The following is a 23473-nucleotide window of genomic DNA, read 5'->3' on the forward strand; positions in this document are numbered from 1 at the left end:
ACTTTTATTTATTTATTTTTATATGAGTGTAGTTGATATACAAGGTTATATTAGTTTCAGGTGCACACCTTAGTGATTTGACAAGTTTATACATTATCCCATGTTCACTATAGGTGTAGCTACTATCTGTCCCACTACATCACTATCATAATATCATTGACTGTTTTTCTTATGCTATACCTTTTATTCAACTCTGGGTATTTTTAATGCATATGACATGTATGTATAATGTACACATACATAATGTATAAACAGTGTAAAATATGTATATGAACATATTTTAAAATATAAGATATACTAATCATGTTGCTTACAACTTTTACATAATAAAAGTAATATGAACAGAAGGTATTATATAGAATTTGAAAGTGTACCAATTTTGAATGTGTGCTGGATGGATAGCCCTGATCCCAGGGTAACTCACTGCATACTCTCAGAATTACAGATGCCTGTCCTGTGTGGCCAATTCTCCTCTTAGAAATGTACATTATATTTACCTCATCACTGAGAGGCCTCTGACCCAAACTTATTTTAATGGTTACTTTTTAAGATCTTATTTACATGGCTATTTCAGACCTTTTCCTTCCATGCAGATTATGTCTCTTCCTGATATTTACTTTGATGCTGTGTGAGTAGCAGGCATCACAACAAGCCTTGCAATACAGCAGGCTTTCAACTTTGAGATAGTCACTTACTTTTGGAGCATTAAGTTTCACAGAAGTAAAACAGGTATCACAGTACCTGCCCTACCTAACAGCATTGTGTGAAGCTCAGAAAACTTTGAAAATTGCAAAATCTATTAGAAATCTTGAGGATTATTATTAAAAAGTAAACACAAGGCAACACACTCACTCCAGAGTCATCTACAAATTCATTCTACTTTTTGACTCCTCTTTCTTCTCTTCTGAAAAAAGACATTCAACATCACTGTCCCATACTACCACCTGCTCCAGGCAAAGAGTGCAGGGTGTTAATTCCCACATTGGCAGCTCCCATACCCACAAGGGAAGATTAGGGCTCTTATGGAACCACTCGCCGGGTAATTTGTGCAAGAAGTTTTCCGAGAGCAAGCATTTTAGTCAAACATCTGGTTTTGTACTCTACTTCTGCCACGTATTATTGAAGAATTTGCTCGAGGTATTATATGTATGTAAGCCATAATTTCATCTTCAGAAAATTAAGGATGATAGTAATTGCTTCAAAGGGCTATTGTGAATATTAAGAGAAATTATGCCTGCAGTACCTTTTAGCATAGTACTTAGCAGATATCAAACATTTGACAACTTGATTTTACAATTTATTTAAAATATTATACATAATATCATACCATAATATTATTCTATATCATAATAATAATTACTGTTAATATTAGTCCTTTTGCTATTGTTTTTATTATCCAACCTATTTTTCTCAATGGTTAGGGAAACTATCCTTGTCACCTCTCCTTTGGCAAGTACCATTGCCACAGTATGCAAAGATCATATAGTCAGGTAAGCAGGAATTTTCAATATCCTGTAATATCATAGGTCTTTCTCCTTGAACTGCCAGATGCCTCTAATGGAAAAATAGATGCTATCTTGCAATTGAAACATCCTGAATTGTTCTATAAGAATAATTGCTTTATATACCTTCAAAAGCATGTTTAAATGAAATGCTGATGAATAATTATGGAAATATGGACTTTAAGGAGACCATCAAAGAAATCAAATTAATCTGACCTGTGGAAAATTAGCTTGGAACCTGGGCTCTTCCATACAAATGTTCACAGATCTGTTTTGGGTAAGTTCATCTGGTTTCGAAAGTCCTCCAGGGAAAGATTCATGAAAATGTTCTGAGCGATAGTTTGGTAAGTGGATATTCTGGTAGCGGGTTCCATTAATATTGATGCAGCCAGGAGGATGGGTATCTAAATTAGCTTGATACTTCAGCAGCCCTCTGAAGTTATATTAAGGGAAAAAAAGGAAGATGAAAACAAAATTGAAATCAGAGAATACAGTATAAGAAAATAGCCTTTTTTTCTTATTAACTTTCCACAACATTACTTAGGAGTAATTGAGAAATCCTAAGACTTTTAATAAATTCTTTACTATGGGACTAAACCAAGAGTTTTAATACTTAAACAAATACCACAAATATATAATAGGAAAGAATATATCAAGCTTCTCAACAATTCTTGAATTGCACAGCCTTTATTTCAACTCTGTTAGGTATTCATATAATCATATGAATGATTATATGATCATCTAACCAAAACACCAGTTTTCACTTCAATAAATACTATATGATGAGTACTTTTGCTGTATCTTCAAACACAAATGGGAGAGTATAGGGATCATATTTGATTTGGCTAAGACTGGATAAAACAGGCCTTGTTGATTGATAGAGATATAGTAAAAAAACAAAACAAAACAAAACAAAAAAACAACAACATAATAACAGGAACTGGACAGGAACTGGAAGCTTGCATCACCTTTGGTCCAAAAATAATTAATGAATAGCAGTTAGACCCCACACATGTTTATTTGTCAATTCTTCCATAAACAAAATCACATAAAAAACTAAAATAATCAGGCAGGAGAGCCTACAACCCTAAAGTACCATTCTGATTGTTTCATATTTTGTGACCTTCTAAGACCAACCATTCAACTTTCTGTGGTTTGTGTTGTTATAAATAAAAAGTAAGATCTACCTCAAGAGGATAATGCACCAAGTGATAGATTGTGCAGCACATCAGAAAAGATCCCTACTGTATAAGCAAATCTTGAAGAAAAAATAAAGATTTTTGAAAAGCATTGGAAATCCATCAGTGTGTTTTTATTTTAAAGAAATGAAAATTTGGATATCCAAAACTATTTTTCCTAGTTAGCTAAGAATGTATTTTCAAATTATTCTTCAGGTTACCAAATAATTAACTTTAGTGCATTAAAAAGAGTATATTTTTAGTACATTAGAGTTATAATGATTTTATTATTTTACAAATATAATATTTTGAAGCAACAAAAAATATAAAATGAATAATAAGACTAAGGAGGTCCAATATATGAAAATTAGAAAAGCAGTGGCCAAGGCAGTCTTTGCTGGAATTCACTATCCATTCAACATGATCATTCTACTTTTGCTTATGTCCGTTCCGTTTCTCTCTTCTTTCTTTAAAAAATCTTTTATTTATTTATTTATCTAAGAGAGAGAATAAAGAGAGGGAGAGAGAGAGAGCAAGCACACACAAGCGGGGGAAGGAGCAGAGGGAAAAGGAGAAGCAGACTCCCCACTGAGCAGGGAGCCCAATGCAGGGCTCAATACCAGGACCCTGAAATCATGACCTGAGCTGAAGGGTGAAGCTTAGCCAACTGAGCCTCTGAGGTGCCCTTCTCTCTTCTTTTTATATTACTTTCTTCTGTATAGCTAATCATAATAAAGTCATTAGAGAGCATATAGTATATGTTATTCTATGTATCTAAGTAGCAGACTGTATTATATAAGTCACAGTCCATACACTCATATTTTAAAACAATGCAGTAAATATGGCATAGGTACAGAATAAATTAATGGTTATTATAGAAATGTGAGCAAAGTACATTCACAGAATTCTAGTCATATAATACAATCATTGTGGTATTATACTTGGAAAACCTATGAATTTGATTCAGCTTCCATTACAAATATTTACCCAAACCTGTCGCTCCTACTGACCATCCCAAGGCTGACAGGTGGGTAGGCTAAAATCTCAAGCATTTATTTCACTGGCCTGAAACTGAACAAGATTCGCATAATGCACTTGACACTACTCTAGGTGATCCTACAAAGTTCAATAAGGAGTCAAATCTGGTTGCTGAACTTCTAAACACTTAAAATCTAGGTTAGAACACATCTTGGGAGAAGCTGAATGGAAGTCAGACCACAGATAATTGGACTAGAGTATTTAATAAGACCTTAGTAATGTATGGTAAACATCAGGCTCCAAACAGCAATTTACATACATTTCACATTATACGCACAATTGCATGAAAACAGAATTATTATTCCCATTTTATAAATTAAGAAACTAATTTAATAAATTAAATAACACTGCAGGGTCACACAGCTGGTAAGTGGCAGAGCCAAGATTTAAACTCAGTTTAGTGCCGCCGGCAGCCTGTGGTATGATCCTGGAGACCGGGGATCGAGTCCCACACTGGGCTCCCTGCAAGAAGCCTGCTTCTCCCTCTGCCTGTGTATCTGCCTCTTCTCTGTGTGTGTGTGTCTCTATAAATAAATAAGTAAAAAAATCTTAAAAAAAAAAATAAACTCAGTTCTAACTCAAATTCTATGCCCTTCATCTGTCACCATACAGCATGTTAGTTCACTGGATCCTTAAAACATATCTATGAAAAAGGTAAGGAAGAGGAAGATTAATATTTAAGAAAGGATGTCAGGGTTTTTTAAACATCTATTTCTCACTTAAACTTGAAAACAAAATAATCATACAGGATGTTTTGATGCCCATTACAGATGAGAGACTTAAGGCTTTTTTTAGGTTAGAGATTAACTAAATGGTAATCTAAGCATGGGATTCAGGAACCTCATTCCAAAAACTTATATCATATAAACCAAACCACTTGGCTAAAGAAGTAGACATCAAAGAAGTGGGTTCAGAATGAACAAAAGTCTGGAAATAAAGTCAGATAATGCGCATGCGTGTGTGTATTGGAAGAACGCTGCTTAACGTTATGCAAAAGCATGGTCTTAAGTGTTCAGGTGGGCAGGACCCCCTGTGCTAATGATCCTTAGAATGACAAACATTACCATGCAGTACAAATCTTCAGGCCAGCTCCGTCCAACAAAGTGTTGTTATTCTTGGTATTTCAAGGGATATGTAAGATTCTAAAATCCCTTTTAGGAGTGCCTAGTATGTCTCAGTGATGTGGGCAACAAGAAAGATCAGCATTGTCTGGCATATAGACAGAGTTCCATGTTCCTGAAAGCTCTTTTGTAGTTGGAAAGATTGCATTAAACTCTAGACATATATATTATGTCTGCTGGAATAAATTAAATACTAGAGATTCAAAACAATCATAAAACAATAAAAATCACATATAATACATAATTCAATTTTAACAAATGTGGTCACAGTGAAGTAAATGGATTAAAGAGATGATATATGATATTTATCTTTCAATCCAAATATATCCAAAAATATCTAGTCTACATTTCTATTAAAAAATTTTCAGAATGAAATTATTTTAATGGGCACAAAAGATAATGTTAAAGACACATCATATTCTAAGAATGCATATTCTAAAAATTTCAAGAAATTCTGCACCAGTACAAAAAAAATTAGAATTCTATGTTTTACTAGTACAATGAAAGAGTAAGTTATTGCATTTAATTGGACTTGAAAAAAAATGTAAAATTATTAGTTTGGTTAGAAGTATACTTCCTCCTTTTCCAAATCTATAACCAGATAGAGCTGTACATGTTTGTTCAATGCACACATTGGTCTTTAATTTCAGGATGTGGTACATATGAAGAATGGAGGGTTGGGGGAAGCCTAGTACAGGGGTCTCTGATATGGCCATGGGCTGACAGTGTGCTCTTGGGCAGATAGCAGCTCCAAACATTTTCACTCATTCTAAGATGGGGCCACTGGTCTTTACCACACAAATTTGTTATAAAGTTTATGGAAATAGGCAGAAAGGCATGAAGCATCTGTCTGGTATGCCCAATACTTATCCTTTCAACACGGAGTTCAAAATCTGCCAGTGTCCTTCCATGTGAACCCATCAGTATCTTTGCCATCTTATTTAGCCAAATGTATCCTGAGATTCTGTGGTGTTTTTTTTTTTTTTTCATGAGTGATATTTTTGTTATCATTGTCTGTCTACAGGTCTTTTCTATCTTATCCATGTTTCTTTGATGACAACAATTACAGAAGGAGAAAAAGAAAAGAACATTTTAATGGGGTTTTAAGACAAAGGTAACCTATGCGACTTAGCTTGAGAGTAGCTCAAGATAACATAGAGCTCTCCATTAAAAAGGGCTTTTTCAAAAATATTATATATATATATATATATATATGTGCAGAGGTAAGGGCAGGAAGAGGAAGAGAATCTTGAGCAGACTCCCAGCTGAGTGCATGCTTGTCTCATGCATTTATATAACCCTGTATGTCCATACTCACTGCCAAATCCTGTCAGCCCTCTAGCAAGTTTCTGGCACATAGTAGACCTTCAATGCATTTCTAGTACATTGATTTTAAAAGCAAATAGTCACATAATTTGTTTGCATATAGCAAATGCATAGAAGTTAAAATAAAGAGAACAATCTTGTATGTACTGTTGTTATCTTTCATAATTAAATGATAAATAATTTGAAAGGAAAAATGAGAAGGGAAAAAATGTCCATGAATGATCAACGGTCTTGAAGATGATGATACAGCAGGGATAGGGGAAGAAAGCACACAGACAATTTAAGAATAGACATGCTTATTACTCATTTTTTAGTTGTATTATGTTCCAAAGAAGAGATTCTGAAATATCTTTGGAATGTCTAGCGTTCTTCTATCATGAGAAATCAAGGATTTTAAAGTGTATCAAAATACATGGTTGTAAATGCTATTGTTTTTGTACTCATAGGGATATCAAGATGTGCTTTCAAAACTCAACAGTGTTTCAGAAAATAGATTTCTTTCTTTTTTTCCTTTATCCTCAAGAGGCATTACAGTTATACTACCATTTAAGTGGCAAAGTCAGAGAAAATAATACAGTACACAGAATAAATCCCATTAGGTTACAACATAGAAGTCATAAAAATATTTTATGGCAAAAATTAAGTATCACAAAATGCCATGCCTGCCAAAAGGAGAATCACGAAATCATTTACTTTAATTGCATGTTAAAAATGTCTAACAAATGCAGTGTCACTTACGTAACCTTTATGTTTGTGATTTTAATCCTTTTTTAAAGCAGAGAAAAAAAAAATCCTTGTCCTATGAGGAACCTACTTTTTTCCTATATTCTATAAAGAGAAAAATAGAACAACCTGTTTCTGACTGTTCTTTTTACTTTGTTTAAAGTACAAAAAAAAGAGCTTAGGAAAACACATCCAAATTTATTATTTCAAAACCCATTGGAATTCACTGACTTCTGTGGAATCTACTATAATGCATACTACTTAAGGTCATGGATTTGTCCTGTGCCTCAGCTGCATTGCTGGTGCCTAGAACAGTGCCTGTAATCTACAGCAAGTGTTCAAAATATATTCATTGAATGAATTCATGAATGACTGCAAGTATACATACAACTTTTTGTTTTGGTTGTTGTTAAACCACATGACACAGAGGGGAGTTTGAACTCATAGTCCAACTTCAAAAAAGATGTCTAGATGTTAGATAGTATTTAGTAGAGTAACCCATGTAAGCACATTCACGTTTGTAAGAAATACCATTAAATCAATCTGCAACTTATGTTATTCCTCTTCTTCCTTGATTATTGCTAAGTTGAACCTGAGATCTCAGCCCTGCCCTGACCCTGACCAATTCTAATCCAAGCACACAAGTTATCAAGGGAGTCAAGTTATCACCTACTTGTTAGCATCATATTGAAGTGAAGTGCTTTCCTAAGCTAAGGATCCAGCATACATCTGGGAACCTCTTAGCATTTGAGTACATATTGGATCAAAGCTTTTACTTCCATCCCCACTTTGTCTGGTTTAGACATGTCCTTGTCTCTTCATTCTTTCCTGGATGCTTGCTATGGATCCCTGAGAGTACTCACATCCTACAGCTTGACTGGAGCACATACTGAGACTAGCTCGTGCTGATGGTGTTGTCCAAGGTACAAAACTGGGCAGCACAGACAGAGCCAGCATTATGGGTGTGTGAGCTTTGCAGTCTCATAGAACCATGCTCTTAGAAAGGCCCTGTTCTGTTGCTATCTTGAAATACTTAAAAAAATTTTATCAAAGGGCCTCACATTTTCATTTTGCAGTGAGCCCTGAAAATTAAGTAGCCTGCCACAGACACTATGCAACTGGCAAACTAATCCCTGGAGCCTAAGAACGCAGGATCAAGACCGGAACATTCCTTAAGTATGTAAAGTTAAAAGGTCATTTTACAAACTTTCCTCAGCTGAAAAAGTGAGATAGTACATGTTCCTCTCGACTCCACAGGTATATAAAGCAAAGGACTTTAATCTCTTGGGAAGAAAAACATGTATAAGCATCCAGTATTTGTTAGTATATGCTCTGCTTTCAGGCTTCACTAAAATGGCAGTGGGAATAAAAGAATTATTTCACATCTCAGAAAAACACTAAGGTACTAAAAATATTTCTTAAATGTAGCCCTTGTTCCTTCTCCTTCCTCCCCAACTTTTTTACTCTGTACTGCCAGCCAAGACCACTTGTTATTATGAGTAAGATCCCAGAAGGAAAAGTGAGATTAAAATTATGTGAGAAAGTATTTGGTCTGAAACTAACTATTCCTATCCTCACAGTGGGGAAAAAGTAAACTCACAATTTAGATTCAAAATTTGTAAACAATGATAGCTTCCAACACAAATGAATTTATAGATGTGCAAATGCTCTGTAAAACTATATCAATCCACTCATACATATGGAATCCTCATGGGAGAAACTGCCACAAGACCTCACACCTATGACTACCTGCTTCCAGGATAAAATATCAGCAAAAGTAAATTAATCATTAAGACCTTAGTTCAGAATTGCTATACAGAAAAATTATTTTTTACACAAAAATGAAAATCAATGATATGAATGGGAAATTAGAAGTAGGGGGAAAACATATCTTAAAGACCATAGTTGTACAGAATACTATATTATTAACATATGGGAATATATAAATATTATGTGAGAGAGACTTGAGTTCCAGATAAGAAAGACTTATCTTTAGTCTTCCTTCTTTAGGAATTGTGTTCTCTCTATATATATGGATGAAAAATTCAAAAGCCAAAAAGTGAAAGAAAACAAAAGATGAATTTTTTTCTTCTGTGATCCAAAGAATTTTTAGCCACAGAATTACACAAAAAATCTCCAACAAAAATGTGCCAATCTGTAAGACAACCAAAATAGTCAAGATTTAAAAACTAATTCCTCTGGCACAGGAATTGATATACTAGTTATACCCAGAGAACACTAAACATAAGTAACAGTCCCAAAAATGGGAATCCAATGGCATTTAAACAAATACACAGATTATTTTTTATTATCTGCAATGCTTTAATAATTGAGGAACACTGGAAAGACCTAGAAGGACAACAAATTCCTAGCTAAGAGCCAATTAATACAATTTCATTTAATCCAGCACATACTCAATGATAACTTGGGAAATGGATTCCATTGGTAAAGATGGGTAAGAAACATTCCTATCCTCAAAAACACTGCAATTTACTTAGGATATATCCCTGCCATATTGTCTTTTTTCTTTCATATTGGAACTCACAGATACATAATGGGGTAGGGAAAAGAGAACACTGGACTTTTCTACCATTCAACCACTTCAGCTAAAGCCTGATGTTCTATCTTTTACATAAGATCTTATATAATGAAAAAAAAAGATCTTATATAATGTATACTATTCTGTACTTCTGGATATACGGTGTTTGTGTGAATTTCTCTCCCCCCCCCCCCACCCGGGTATTTTCAAGGAGTATATATGCAGGTTCTTTCTTTTCTTTCTGTGCAATTCCCATTCTCCTTATTCTCTGTTGTTCGCAATAAATGACAGGCACTACTCTAAGGCTTGATAACAGGTTTGAAAAGATGTGGGCCACCTGTTGGCTGAATGAAGCACCAAAGACACAGTGTAACAAGAATACTGGTAAGAGTGTCTCTTCCACTGTATTTTTATTAACCCTAGGCTAGAATTCAGATTTTTTCATTGCTATTTTCAAGTTACCTGCAAGAATTTTGGATGTTAAAGTATCACATAGATATTATTTTATTATTAGAATTATTATAAAGTTATATTTATTATGTGCCATAACAAAGTTGAGCATTTTAAGAAACATTGATAAAACAATATGAAAAAGTTTCATTTTCTTCATCCTGTCTTATGGGAGGAAATTTCATCTTCAAAATCTTGAATTTATGTAACTTATAATAAAATTGAATTTCTTGCTCAAAACACAAAATACACATATATAATCACCAACTTTTATAGATAAATTAGACAGTTATCCCAGATATTCACATGACATGAATATATTGCATTCATAAGCAAGGTACCTTCCAAACCGTGTATAAATAATTCATTAATTCAAAAAAAAGATGAGAAATTAAATGCGTAGATTCTGGGGTCAGACTGTGGGTGGTGAATCCCCAGCCCGATCAGGCCCTAGCTAGTGGCTTTAAATAATCATTTCATTTAACCTTCTGTGCCTCATTTTCCCATTTGTAAAATGAGGATAATAAAAGTACTTACCTCATAGTGTTATGAGATTTTAAAAAAACAACTCTGTGTGCATCTGGGGGGTAGATATGTATATATATGTGTGTGTGCATAAGTTAGTGCTAAGAGCACATACTGAATATTATATAAACCTTGGAAATAATTATAACTACCATCATTATTATCCTCTAAAATGATAATGTGATTGATTGGCAGGTCCAAAACCATATTTATCAGGTAAATTCTCCTTACAGAAGCCCTCATGTGAAAAGAAAATTGCCCCAGTGTTTCTCATTTTCCCCACAATCTATTATTTTTAACTCTGGATAAAACGGAAGTGGAGACATAAAATGTATAAATGTAATATTACAGCTCTCCAGTAAAACTCTAGCTTTAAGAGGCTTCATTTAGTTCAGTTACTTTTAACTTCCTTTGGGCCATATATGGCTTTGGAAATTTAATAAAAGCTAGTGTGTGTGTGTGTGTGTGTGTGTGTGTGTGTGTAATGTATTAAATATAAATATATATATTTACATTCACACACACACATTGTGCATGGAGCGGGGGCGGGGGGCGTAGGGGTGCATTCCAGGAATTCATGGATCCCCTTGCAGCCATTCAATGATTCCTGGAGATTATGAATCCAAGTAGAGAACTCCTACTCTACTGAAAGAGAAGTAGGACTTTGAGGTAGAAATAAAGGGCATCATTTATAATAATTATGCACACTTACAGGAATTTAAGCATCTAGAAACTATTCAGAACAGGTTACCTGTATGTGTGATGGGTAGTATACAAAAGATTTAGCCATGACTGTCCTCAACCTTCCACTTAACATGGTGGAGGACATTCAACTGTGATCTGTACTGTAGGACAAAGCTAGGAAAATCTACTGTGTCTATTATTTGAAGGTTCTAGGCTCCCAAAAACTCATGTAGAGCCCCTATTTGAGGTAAAGTTTTGTTTTGTGATTCAATCTCCCTAGAGCTTTCCCCTAATGCCTAGGAATAGAAAAGAATAACCGTTATGATGTCCTGGTTCATTCACAAGTCACTGCTTAACTATTAATAGGATCCCATTTCATTCTCAGAAGTGTCTAGTTTGGGCAGTACATTATATAGCCAATTAAAATCTAGAGGCAAGGAAAAGAAAATGGAAAAGAAGGTATGGGAAATATATAGTTCTTCCTCGATGCTAGAATAGAACTGGCTTAACATAACACCTCTGGGCCTTCTTTTCCCTGGGCTTCATCAAGTTCCCACTGACAGGCGCAAACGCCTCTGACCAGAAGGAAGATCCCATAGCCAGAGTGGGTGAAGAGAGCCCTCAGTGGAAATGGCTTCTAAAAGAGAAGATATTTGAGAATCAGCAACTTTCAACACTTATCCAAATTGCATAAACACCTCTATCCCCCAACAAAATGCGCATACTTTCCTCCTCCTAAGGGCATAGTAGAGGGAGGATAAGCCAGTACAATAAGCCTTACTTCATAAATATTTGTCTAACTGGCTAACTTCCTGAGCCTAAACTTCTATGAAGCTGACAGTGCCTCTGGGTCATTAATGTCATTGTTGACAAAGGCTGTGTTCGCCTAGTTTAAAGAATGAATGATTTTAGAAACATGCACATAGAAATCCATTCCTTTCAAATCCTCCTAGAAAAAAATGATTCAAACAATAAAATCACGCTCTACAATGAAGTCTTGCCAGCAAGTAGTCCCAAATGGCAAAGAGCTCTGTATGAAAGAATAATGTACTATGTAATATACAAATAATATATATCAATTTATATAATAAAATAAAGTCTGAGAAGTCCAGCAGAGCTAGCACAAAAATATTATTTACACAATTAATTGGCTCTCATTGCCATACATGCATTTAGGGAGGACCTTCCCCCTCTCTTTTTCAGAATTGTCACATTATAATTCCTCTCTCATGTAAATAAAAAAGTAAAATACAATCACTACCCACCTAACACTTCAAGCTAAAGCCAGTGGGTGTTGACTATGGTAAGATTGAGCGGCCAGGGTGCCAAATCTCATTTACAATGCATTCCCTCCACATGCCTGTCAAAGGAGTAGGGTTAGTCCTCAGCTGAGGCTCTGTGACGTTCATAATTACTTTTCCCTCCAATATCCCTTTCATCAGTAAGTGAGAATGGCAGTATATATCTCCTCCTGATGAGTTTTTCAAATGAAAATAAAGAAATGTCCAGTTACATTCATGTCTGAAAAGAGGAAACAGTTTTGGCTATTTTTCCTCAAATGTCTTCTGAATTGAAATATCTTTAATATAGCATACAAATAGCAACCTCCTAGAAAGGTGTATTAAAAATTAAAAGAAAAAAATTCCTCAGGAGGAGGCTTGTCTTGTAAGTCTCAAAGTAAACCTTTATTGTTAAAATCAACTGAAGTTTTGAGACCTCATAGTGTTATAAAAATTGTTGCCCTTTTAAGGAACATTCTTTGATCTGCTAAGCAGTTTTCATTATACTTTCATCAAATTACTTTATAGATAGGGAAATATGGGCTCTTCAAAAATGCTGTGTCTTTATAAAAAAAAAAAGATTCTTCAGTTAAATATAGTTTCTTCCTAACATATCTATTAGTATTGGCACAAGTATATTTTTTCCTGCTAATACTTGAATATGTCAATATTATGCCTACATTGCTATATTTACTTATCTAAACCTGAAACAACCCTATGATGTAAGTGACTTTATTAATCCCATCTAATAGTTAAGGAAAAGAAAGGACAAATTATCTGGCAAGGTTGTACAGCTACTAATGATACACCTCGTAATTGCTGTGCTTTTCTGACCTCTTAGAAAGGAAAATTAGCATATTTTAAAGATACATTTGACCACTGAGTTTAGTGTATATGAAATTTTTTTAGGGTGTCATGCAATAGATTTGCTTATAAATACTTTAAAAATCTAGGGATCCCTGGGTGGCGCAGTGGTTTAGCGCCTGCCTTTGGCCCAGGGCGCGATCCTGGAGACCCCGGATCGAATCCCACGTCGGGCTCCCGGTGCATGGAGCCTGCTTCTCCCTCTGCCTATGTCTCTGCCTCTCTCTCTCTGTGTGACTATCATAAATAAATAAAAATTAAAAAAAAAAAATTAAAAAAATAAATAAATAAATAAATACTTTAAAAATCTAAAGTACTGGTAACAAGTATGAAAATTGTGTTAAGCTAAGGGCATGGGTAATCATGGAACAAGACAACTGGTTCCTAAATAATGGCTATAATATTTGGAGCAAAAAATATAAACTTTCCATGTTGCCAATGTCACATCATACACCTCAAGAGCACCACACTTAGTTTGGTTTAAAAGGGATACAAGGGAAGCATTCCAAACTGCAGTCTCCCTTAAGTTAGTGGTGAAAAAGGTGGATTCAGGAATCTGGTCCCTGGGTTCAAACCCAAACTCGTGTACTAATTACCCATGACTTTTAACAAGTTACTTCGCCTACCACTGCTCCTGCTCTGTCACCTGGACAATGAGAATAATGATAATAATAATAACAACAGCAGCAACAGCAGCAGCAGCAGATTTTACCAGGGTTGGGATAATTTAATGACATCAAACATTAGTAAGGTACAAGCTAGTTCTCAGTGAATATTAACTACTAATATATATTTTTTAAAGTTTGGAATAATGATGAGACTTGAAATATCAACAAGCAAGGAATAGATGAACAGAATTTAAAGGAGAGGGCTCAATGTCCATGGCCCTACAGAGTCATAGACATTGAAATCAGTGAATTAAATTAAAGTAAAATTCTGGTTCAAAAGAAAACGAACTTTGAAAATTAGAGCTTCTCAAAGACAAAGTAGGCTTTTCAAAATTAGATATTTACTTAGATTGTATGGGAGACTCAAGGCATCTTATTCGAGATTTCCTTTAAGCTTCCTTCAAAATTTGAAATTCTATGAAAACAAAATTGACCTTCAAAAATCATTGGAAGCAACTGCTCGTCCTATTACAAAAGTCTGCTTAGGCAGAGAAATCAGTCAACAATCTCTAATTGCTTCATCCCCAGAGCCTAAAATTGTCTAATATTTCTGGCCTACGTAGATTCTTCAATTCTGAACTACTAGAATTCTTAAAAATAAAATATGTTTATCCCTGGAAAATAGGCAGTCTAAAATTCTCTCTAGTTCTTCCAACTGATGTTTTAATGCCAAATTAATTACCAATCTGGGATACTAAAGATCATACATTATATTGTTCCTCTATACCTTATTATAGTACTTAGCACACTGATGGAAATAACAAATGCCCAGAAAATACTGATTTCCTTTCCCTATCTAAAGCACATTCTTTAATAGAAATTTCAATATAAATCCAAGTAATTTGTTTTCAATAACTGCATTTTATTTACTCATATAACCAAAAGCTAGAGAATGAAATTATCAAGGTATTTCATAAGCAAAAATGTCTAAGTTCTCAACATTGGCACAAATGATAACAATAGATTTACTTAGATCTTTTATCAATAAAAGAATTTTTTGAGAAATGTTCCATTTTGAAAAGGTGTAAGATTTACCACTAGTAGGTTTTCCCATACCAGACGCATAATCTATGTGGCATTATTCAAAATTTAACTTCAAAAGGTTACAAACTTCTAGTTATAAGATGGATAAGTTATGAAGATCTAATGCACAGCATAATGACTATAGTTAACAATACCATACTATGCACTTGAGATTTCCTAAGGGAGTAGATCTTAAACGTTCTCACCAGAGGGGGGAAAAAAAAGATAACTAAAGTGTTAGATGTGTTAATTCAGTTGGTTGGGGTAATCATTTCACAACATATATACATATCATCACACTGTATACTTAAAATATATTGAATTGCAATTTATAATATACACATAATTTTGTCAATTTTACCTCATAAAAATTTAATTTCATAAAAAATGTATACTATGGAAGGCTTAGGGGATTATATATTTGTTTAATGACACTGATTTCAGTATTAGAATAATTGTTTTTTACTTGTTTGTAATAATTAGATTGGCATGAGATTATATAAAATTCACTCTGCAGATGCCTCTTGTTATTTATTTGCATAAATTAAATTCAATTTCTGTTTATGACCCTTGTTCTACAAAAGTAAAATCAAAATTTAAATATGCCTTCTTTTATGTCCAAAAAATGAAGAAAGAACTCTCAATACAAGCCTCTTAAAACTTAAGAAATCTGTCTGAACTCCTGAACCTTTAAAAAAAAATTGACTATTTTGAATTACAAAGAAACAGATATTTTAAGTTTTAACTTAGTACAACATAAAGGCAGAAGAATGCATAATTAATTACACGAACAAATGATTGCATTTTTCTCTCATCTGTTACAGACAGATGAGAGAGACCACAATCCCAGATAAATCAAGATATTAACCTTTAAAAAACATCTTAACACCAAATTCTTGGCACAGATCTTTCTCAAAAAAATTGAACCTAGTAGTAAAATAATACGAGTTTTGGAGTCAGAGTGGTTGTATTTGAATCCAGGATCCATCCGTTAAACTTTATTTAGCAAGTTACTTACTGTCTCTAAACTTCATTTTTTCTGACCTGTAAAGGGGGTTTAATATTATTATCCTTGTAAAACTATGATTCCCTGAGGACATAAAGCTTCCCTATGAAGACATAAAAATTTCTTAAATCATTTTGAATTCAACCCTGGCACACACTAAGCATTATTAAATTACTGTTAACATTAGTAGCATCTGCTTACTCATGGTTCATTTTATGGTAATAGCCCTGACAGGCAAACAAGTCATTTAAATAATAGAATGTAAACAAATTTTCTGTACTGAGAGCTTTCTTGATGTCCTAATATTCCATTGAACAGATTACATATTTTCCCTCCACAAAGGGAAAAGAACAGAACCCAGAGCTTCCTCAGACCGTGGCCATCTTTGTGTGGCAGGAATGACAACTAGATAATAATGTGTGGCCATGTTTCAGATGCTCTACAACAGTATGTTCTGGAACCTGGTACAGGACAAATTGAGCCAAGACATACAAGAGAGACCCATATAATACTGCTCTCTAAGCCAGCGGTCTTCAAAATCAGAGGGGAAAAAAAAAACATTTTGAACATGTACCCTGAAATAAGTAATTTATGTATACAACCTACTGTACTGACAAAGTACATTATAAAAATACTCTGAGGAAAGGATTAACAGCAGATCTGAACCGTTCTCCAAACACTGTCTCCCTGGAAACATTTTGGGCCATGATAAATAGGGAATGCCAGCTGTGTTTCCAGGCAACATTGTTTATTCTTGGTGGAATACATCTAAACCAGGGGGGCTATGAGTGAACTATAAAACCATTCAGGACTCATAGACCTCAGTTTCCTGTGTGCAGTGTGTTCTTACAACTGAGGGCATCCCTTGAGGAGATAAGGCCTGCTACTGAGATACTGGTTCTGTGGAGCATGAGCCTTACACAAGGCAAGGTAGTCCATGCCTACCTATGTGGTTTATTCACCTTAAAACTGAGTTACCACACAGGAGGGAAGGAAGAAGAGGTAGGAAATAATCCTAACCAGCCAGAGGGATCCCCACAGGAGAAGGACCTGACATTATCCTATTGACCTTCTATGTTTCCTGTCCTCTGTTATTCTATTCAATCAAGTGAACCTTATGCCAGATAATGGCCTATTGTGTCATATTAGTGTGAGTCTCAAGACAAAAGCATGGTCCACTCCAGTGATCATGCAGTTATATGCATATACATATGTATTATTTCCTTACTATAAGCTAATGCGTTATTTTAAGCACTGTATCTTTGAGTAAACTGCTTGGGTTGACACACTTTTCAGAATATTGGGGGTATATTCCTTGTAATAAGCTTAGGATACTTTCTTTTTTTCCTTTTGATTTTCTGCTGTTTTTGACAGAAACTTGTCTTTGGTCATTGTAAACCTCTGGCTTTCTCTACAACTATTATTATGGCTAGGCCTTTTTACTTTGTTTTTATTTTTATTTATATATATTTATTAAGTTTTGTATTTTAGTTCCAGTAGAGTTAACATACAGTGTTATATTAGTTTCAGGTGTACAATATAGTGATTCAACAATTCCATACATTAGTCAATGTTCCATAAACCCTGATGTTTATAGCAGCATTATCAACAACAGCCAAACTATGGAAAGAGGTGAACTTCCATTACTGATGAATGGATAAAGAAGATATGGAATATATATATCTACTCAGCAATCAAAAATGAAATCTCCTTTTACAACAATGTGGATAGAACTAGAGCGTCTTATGCTAAGTGAAATAATTTAGTCAGAAAAAGACAAATATCATATGATTTCACTTAAGTCAAATTTAAGAAATAAAGCATGAACACAGGGGAAGGTAAAAAAGGGAGAGAGAGAGGTAAACAAACCGAATAAGACTCTTAACTACAGCAAACAAACAGAGGGCTGCTGATGGGAATGCACAGGGAATGGGCTAGGTATTAAGGAAGGCATCTGTGATGAGCACTGTATGTATTCTATACCATATATGTTAACTACAATTTAAATAAAAACTTGAAATAAAAAAATAGTAAGAGCTCATCATGATGTGTGTACTCTTTAATCCCCATCACCTATTTCACCCATCTCCCACCACTTACCCTCTGGTGACCATCAGTTTGTTCTCTAGTTAAGAGTCCGGGGATCCCTGGGTGGCTCAGCGGTTTAGCGCCTGCCTTCGGCCCAGGGCATAATCCTGGAGGCCAGGGATCGAGTCCCACATCAGGCTCCCTGCATGGAGCCTGGTTCTTCCTCTGCTTATGTCTCTGCCTCTCTCTCTCTGTGTGTGTCTCTCTCATGAATAAATAAATAATATCTTTTTTAAAAAAGTCTGTTTCCTGGTTTCTGCCTCTCTTTTTTTCCTTTGCTCATTTGTTTTGTTTCTTAAATTCTACTTATGAGCCAGATCATATTTGTCTTTCTCTGACTTACTTCACTTAGCATTATATTCTCTAAGTCCATCCATACTGTTGCAAATGGCAAGATTTCATTCTTTTTTATAGCCAAATAATATAATATTTCATTGTTGAGATATATATACATTTTCTTTATCCATTAATCTATTGATGGACAGTTGAACTGCTTCCATAGTTTGGTTATTGTAAATAATGTTGCTATTAACATAGGAGTGCATGTATAGCTTTGGATTAGTATTTTTTTTTATTCTTTGAGTAAACACTCAGTAGTTTGACTACTAGATCATATGGTAGTTCTATTTTACTTTCAAGAAACCTCCATTCTGTTTTCCACAGTGGGTGCACTGTGCACTGTTGTATTCCCATCAGTGGTACAAGAGGGGTTTCTATTATCTCCATATCCCTGCCAAAACTTGTTCTTGCTTGTTTTTTATTTTAGACATCCTGGCAGGTGTGAGGTGATACCTCATTATAGTTTTGATTTGTATTTCCCTGATGAGTGATGTTGTGCATCTTTTCACGTGTCTGTTGGCCATCTGGATATCTTCTTTAGAGAAATGTCTGTTGATGTCTTCTGCCCATTTTTTAAAAATTTATTTATTTTTTAGAGAGTGCACATGAGCGAAGGTGGAGGGAGGAAGGAGAGGCAGAGAGAGAATCTCAAGCAGACTCCCTGCTGAATGAAGAGCCCAACATGGGGCTTGATCTCATGACCCTGATATCATGACCTGAGCCAAAATCAAGAATCAGACCATTACCGGCTTGAGCCACTCAAGAAGACACTCATGTCTTCTACCCACTTTTCTGGATCAGTTCTTTATATATCATGGATACTAATTCTTTATCAGATATATTATTTGCAAGTACCTTCTCCCATTAAGTAGGCTGTCTTTTATTTTTGTTGTTTCCTTCACTATGCAGAAGCTTTCTCTTTTGATGTAGCCCCAATAGTTTATTTTGTGTTTATTTCCTTTGTCCCAGGAGACAAATCTAGAAAAATGTTGCTATGGCCTAGTAGGCCTTTTTAAACTAAAAATTGATAACTCCATTGTTACAAATTCTGCAGCAGCAAGACATAAGGAATTCCTAAAAATACAAACACTAAAATACCTTCTTGAAGTCCTCACTTCTTCCTAACTTTCTCTTAGAGATGATCAGGATATCACTATAGAGGGATGTCTGGGTGGCTCTGTCAGTTAAACATCTGACTCCTGATCTCAGCTCAGGTCGTAATCTCAGGGTTATAGGATCAAGCCTCACATTGGACTCAATGCTCAGCAAGGAGTCTACTTCTCTCTCTCTCTCTCTGTTATTCTATCTCTCTCTACGTCTCCCCTGCTTACACTCTCTCTCTCCAAAATAAATAAATCTTTTTTAAAAAAAGTACAATACTGTGGGACTGAAAATTAAAATCTTTCAGTTTTAATACACATTTATCCTTTCATTAAAATATACTATGCTAAAAATAGAACACTATTTTTACCCTCGATTCTAGTAACCAAGTAATTTTATCACTTCCTATAAAAATTCCTATAGATTTATCTTTCATTATCTCATTTTTAAGTATACATGTTTTAAAAAATATTTTAAAATATTTTTTAAACTTACCCTGAAACATGCAACATCAGTAGCATGTAGAAGACAAAGAAGAGATTATGAGTATACCAGAAGATGTCATAGTTAGAAACTCTGAAAAAAAAATAACTTAATTTCAATGTGACTTTACATTCCATTATTTCAAACACATGTCATAACTGGAGAAAGTTAAAATAGAAGTTCATCTCAGAATTACCTATTGGTATCAAAGTGTTAACATACCATGAAGAGAGAACTGACAAAATTATAACTAATACTTTATAATTTTGAAGGTTCTGTGTATTTCAAATAAAGATACATGAAAAGAATTAAAATAAAATATTTTAAAGTTATTATGATGTAAGATTGAGAAGTAGGTAATAGGCTGCTAACATGTACTTTTATTGTCCTTTTGATCAATATTCTCAATTTTCCAAATGACATTAAAAAAAATAATGCTCTTATTGCAATACATATTGGGAGAGTAGTCCAAGGAAAGTTAAATTGAGAGAAATTAAATAAATGCTCATTAAAGTTTTATATTCTTTTCCTGAACGGCATATATGTTAAAAATAACACCTTGGTATTACTGCTCTGGAGGAGAACCACAAGTTGAAAAGAATTTCATTCACTTAAGCCTTATCTTCCTCATAAGTTTGTAATGGCATCTTTTTTATTCAGCAAAGCCCTTCTAGGGCTTTCTATCAACTCTATCATTATATTCAATTCCTTGGTCATTTTTGCACCTGAGTCCTATTCTGTTTTAAGTTATTGAAGCTTAATCATGTTAATGTTTAGTCAGCCACATTTCCCCTTTTACTCCTCTCTGAAACATGTGCCCTGGATGTTCCTCAGATGAACTTCAGGATTGTCTTCACTAAATTCAAAAACAAACAAAATAATCTATCTTGAGTTTTGACTGGAATTTCAACAACCTATAAACTGATTGAGGAAGAACTCCATCTTTATAGTACACAGTCTTTATTCAAATCTCTACTTGTTTCTCTCAGTGAAGGTCTATGTTTTTCTGTATAGCTTTCAACTAGTTTCTTATTAAGTTTACTCCTAGATAGTCTATGTTTTTGTTGCAATTGTGAGTGGTACCTTTTTATTTTATTCAATTTTCAAACTGATAATAGCTGTTACATTGAAGCTATTTTTAATATTTGTTTTGGGTTCATTAACCTATTTCAACTCTTTAATTTGGTACAACACTTTTTTTCCCCATAATTCCTTTAGATTCTCTGGCTAGAAAATTACATGCACCTTTCAGGAAATAATGATGACTTCTTGTTGCATGCTTTCTAATAATTCTATTTCTAATATTATAAGTGTTTTATTTCTTAACATATACAAATAATGGTAGAATTAAAAAATATCACTTGGTTTTTTTCATAATTTTCTTAGGAATTCATCTTATGTTTCTTTGGTAAATATGATCTTAGTTCTGGATTTTTATATTTTTTAATTCTATAAAGGAAATTAATTCTTAGTCTATTCTACCTATTTTAATTCAAAACTAGAGCTCAGATTTAATCACCAACATTTAAAAATCTATTGAGATGAAAATGTTTGTTTTCCTATCACCTGCTGTTAAAATATACTACTTATTTTAATAGATTGACCACTATTGAATCATTAGTGAATTACTAGACTGTATTCAACTACTCAAAATGTGGAGCCATTTATTCATTTCATTTCTCTAATACTTTATGTCCTCACTGGTAAAGAGAAAAGGTTAAAACAAGTTTATCTCCATGATCCATGGACTCCCTGGGGATTCCATGATTCCTCCAGGGGTGCATGCATGGCTCAGTTATTTAAAGCATCTAACTCTTGACTTCAGCTCGGGTCATGATCTCAGGGTCATGAGATCAAGCCTCACAGTGGGCTCTGCATCAGCAGAGAATCTACTTGAGGATTTTCTCTCCCTCACCCTCAGCCTCTCCCTCTCCTCAACTTCTCTTAAATAAATAAATAAATCTTTAAAAAAACCCTCCATGATTCCCCCCAAAAAAGTTTGGAGAATAGTAGAGTTGGTTTTATAATAATATCCTTTAAAGAATTGAAATATGGGAGAGCCTGGGTGTCACAGTCAGTTCAGTGGCCGACTCTTGATTTCAGCTCAGGTCATGATCTCAGGGTTCTGCAATTGAACCCCAAGTTGGGCTCTGCACTCAGTGTGGAGTCTGCTTGAGATTCTCTCTCCTCTCCTTTCTCTATCCCTCTCCACCACTCACACATGTACACAAATGCTCTAAGGTGAATAAATAAATCTTTTTAAAAAATAAAGAAATGAAAAACTAAAGACTACTAAACATTTACTGAATTATTATGAGCATAAATGTAATGGCTTAGTTGAAAATAGAAGCTGATCTTTATATTCCATTGTACAAGACTATCTCTCAATTAAGGATATTTTTTTCTAGATGTAGAACTCATGTATTTTCTTTTCTTTTCTTTTTTTTTTTTTTAAATTTTATTTATTTATGATAGTCACAGAGAGAGAGCGAGAGAGTGAGAGGCAGAGACATAGGCAGAGGGAGAAGCAGGCTCCATGCACCGGGAGCCCGACGTGGGATTCGATCCGGGGTATCCAGGATCGTGCCCGGGCCAAAGGCAGGCGCCAAACCACTGCGCCACCCAGGGATCCCAGAACTCATGTATTTTCAATCTTGCAAATAAATATGTCAGATGCCTTAATTTTCCTTCAAAAATACCAAAAACTGAAAAATGAAAGTTTTTTAATGAATGCTTTACCAAACTAAAAGAAAATTTCTGCCCACAAAATTGGTGCTCATGCACACTAATGTTAGAAATTTAATTTGTCTTTCTGTAAGGTGATTTCTAATTCTCTCTTTTTGTGTGTGTGATTTCTAATTCTTATGAAAAGTTGTAAAAATTACTTACTATTTGACCCAGACATTGTACAACTAGATTTTTTTCCTTAAGACATACCTGAAAAACTATGCAAAGACATAGGGATAGGAGTATGTTTCAGAACTGAAATACTATTAAAAAAATGGAATCAACATATAATATCCAAAAATAGGGGAATGGGGAAAATAATGTATATATGTTATATATATGTATAGCTGTTCCATTAGTAAAAAGGATGATAGGTAAATATTTATTATTGTAGAAAAATGTTCCTAATAGATTAAAAAAAAAAAAAAAGCAGACTTAAAATGGTATATATAATATGATGCTATATTGGTAAAATACATAGATATATGAAGAGAGATCTAAGTGTGAAAGGAAGAAAAAGAGAGTGATAATGGTGGCAAGAGAAGATGGGAAATGAGTGAGCAAGGGCAAGGAGGGTTAAGCCTATAATCATCAAAACCAGAAAATTTATAGAGCTAATCTCTGAGTGGTGAGTTTACTTGTGACACTTTGGTGTATGTGGATGTGTATACAGATGTGTTCAGAAGTGCAAGGGGAGACTCATTTTAATATTCTGTTGGGCAAGGGCACCTGGGTGACTCAGTTGGTTAAGCATCAACTGTGGATTTCAGTCAGGTCATGATCTCCAGGTCATGGGATCAAGCCCCAT

The 23473-nt window shown here is 34.4% G+C and overlaps 1 protein-coding gene across 5 annotated transcripts in view; it reads right to left on the minus strand.

Annotated features, from left to right (window-relative positions):
* NOX4 (NADPH oxidase 4) overlaps positions 1-23473 on the minus strand; it is a 165338-nt gene that overhangs the window by 94232 nt on the left and 47633 nt on the right. For 4 of the 5 annotated variants that reach the window (XM_041730488.1, XM_041730489.1, XM_041730487.1 and 1 more), the window contains 2 exons: positions 19951-20031; positions 1719-1935 (listed from right to left, as the gene is read on the minus strand). In XM_041730488.1, coding sequence (XP_041586422.1) covers positions 1719-1935; positions 19951-20031 — 298 coding nt within the window. The remainder of the gene's footprint in view (positions 1-1718; positions 1936-19950; positions 20032-23473) is intronic. The other variant, XM_041730486.1, reaches the window with a different exon arrangement.

This window comes from Vulpes lagopus, chromosome 15 (assembly GCF_018345385.1).
Source record: "Vulpes lagopus strain Blue_001 chromosome 15, ASM1834538v1, whole genome shotgun sequence".
In the NCBI taxonomy this organism is placed as follows: domain Eukaryota; kingdom Metazoa; phylum Chordata; class Mammalia; order Carnivora; family Canidae; genus Vulpes; species Vulpes lagopus.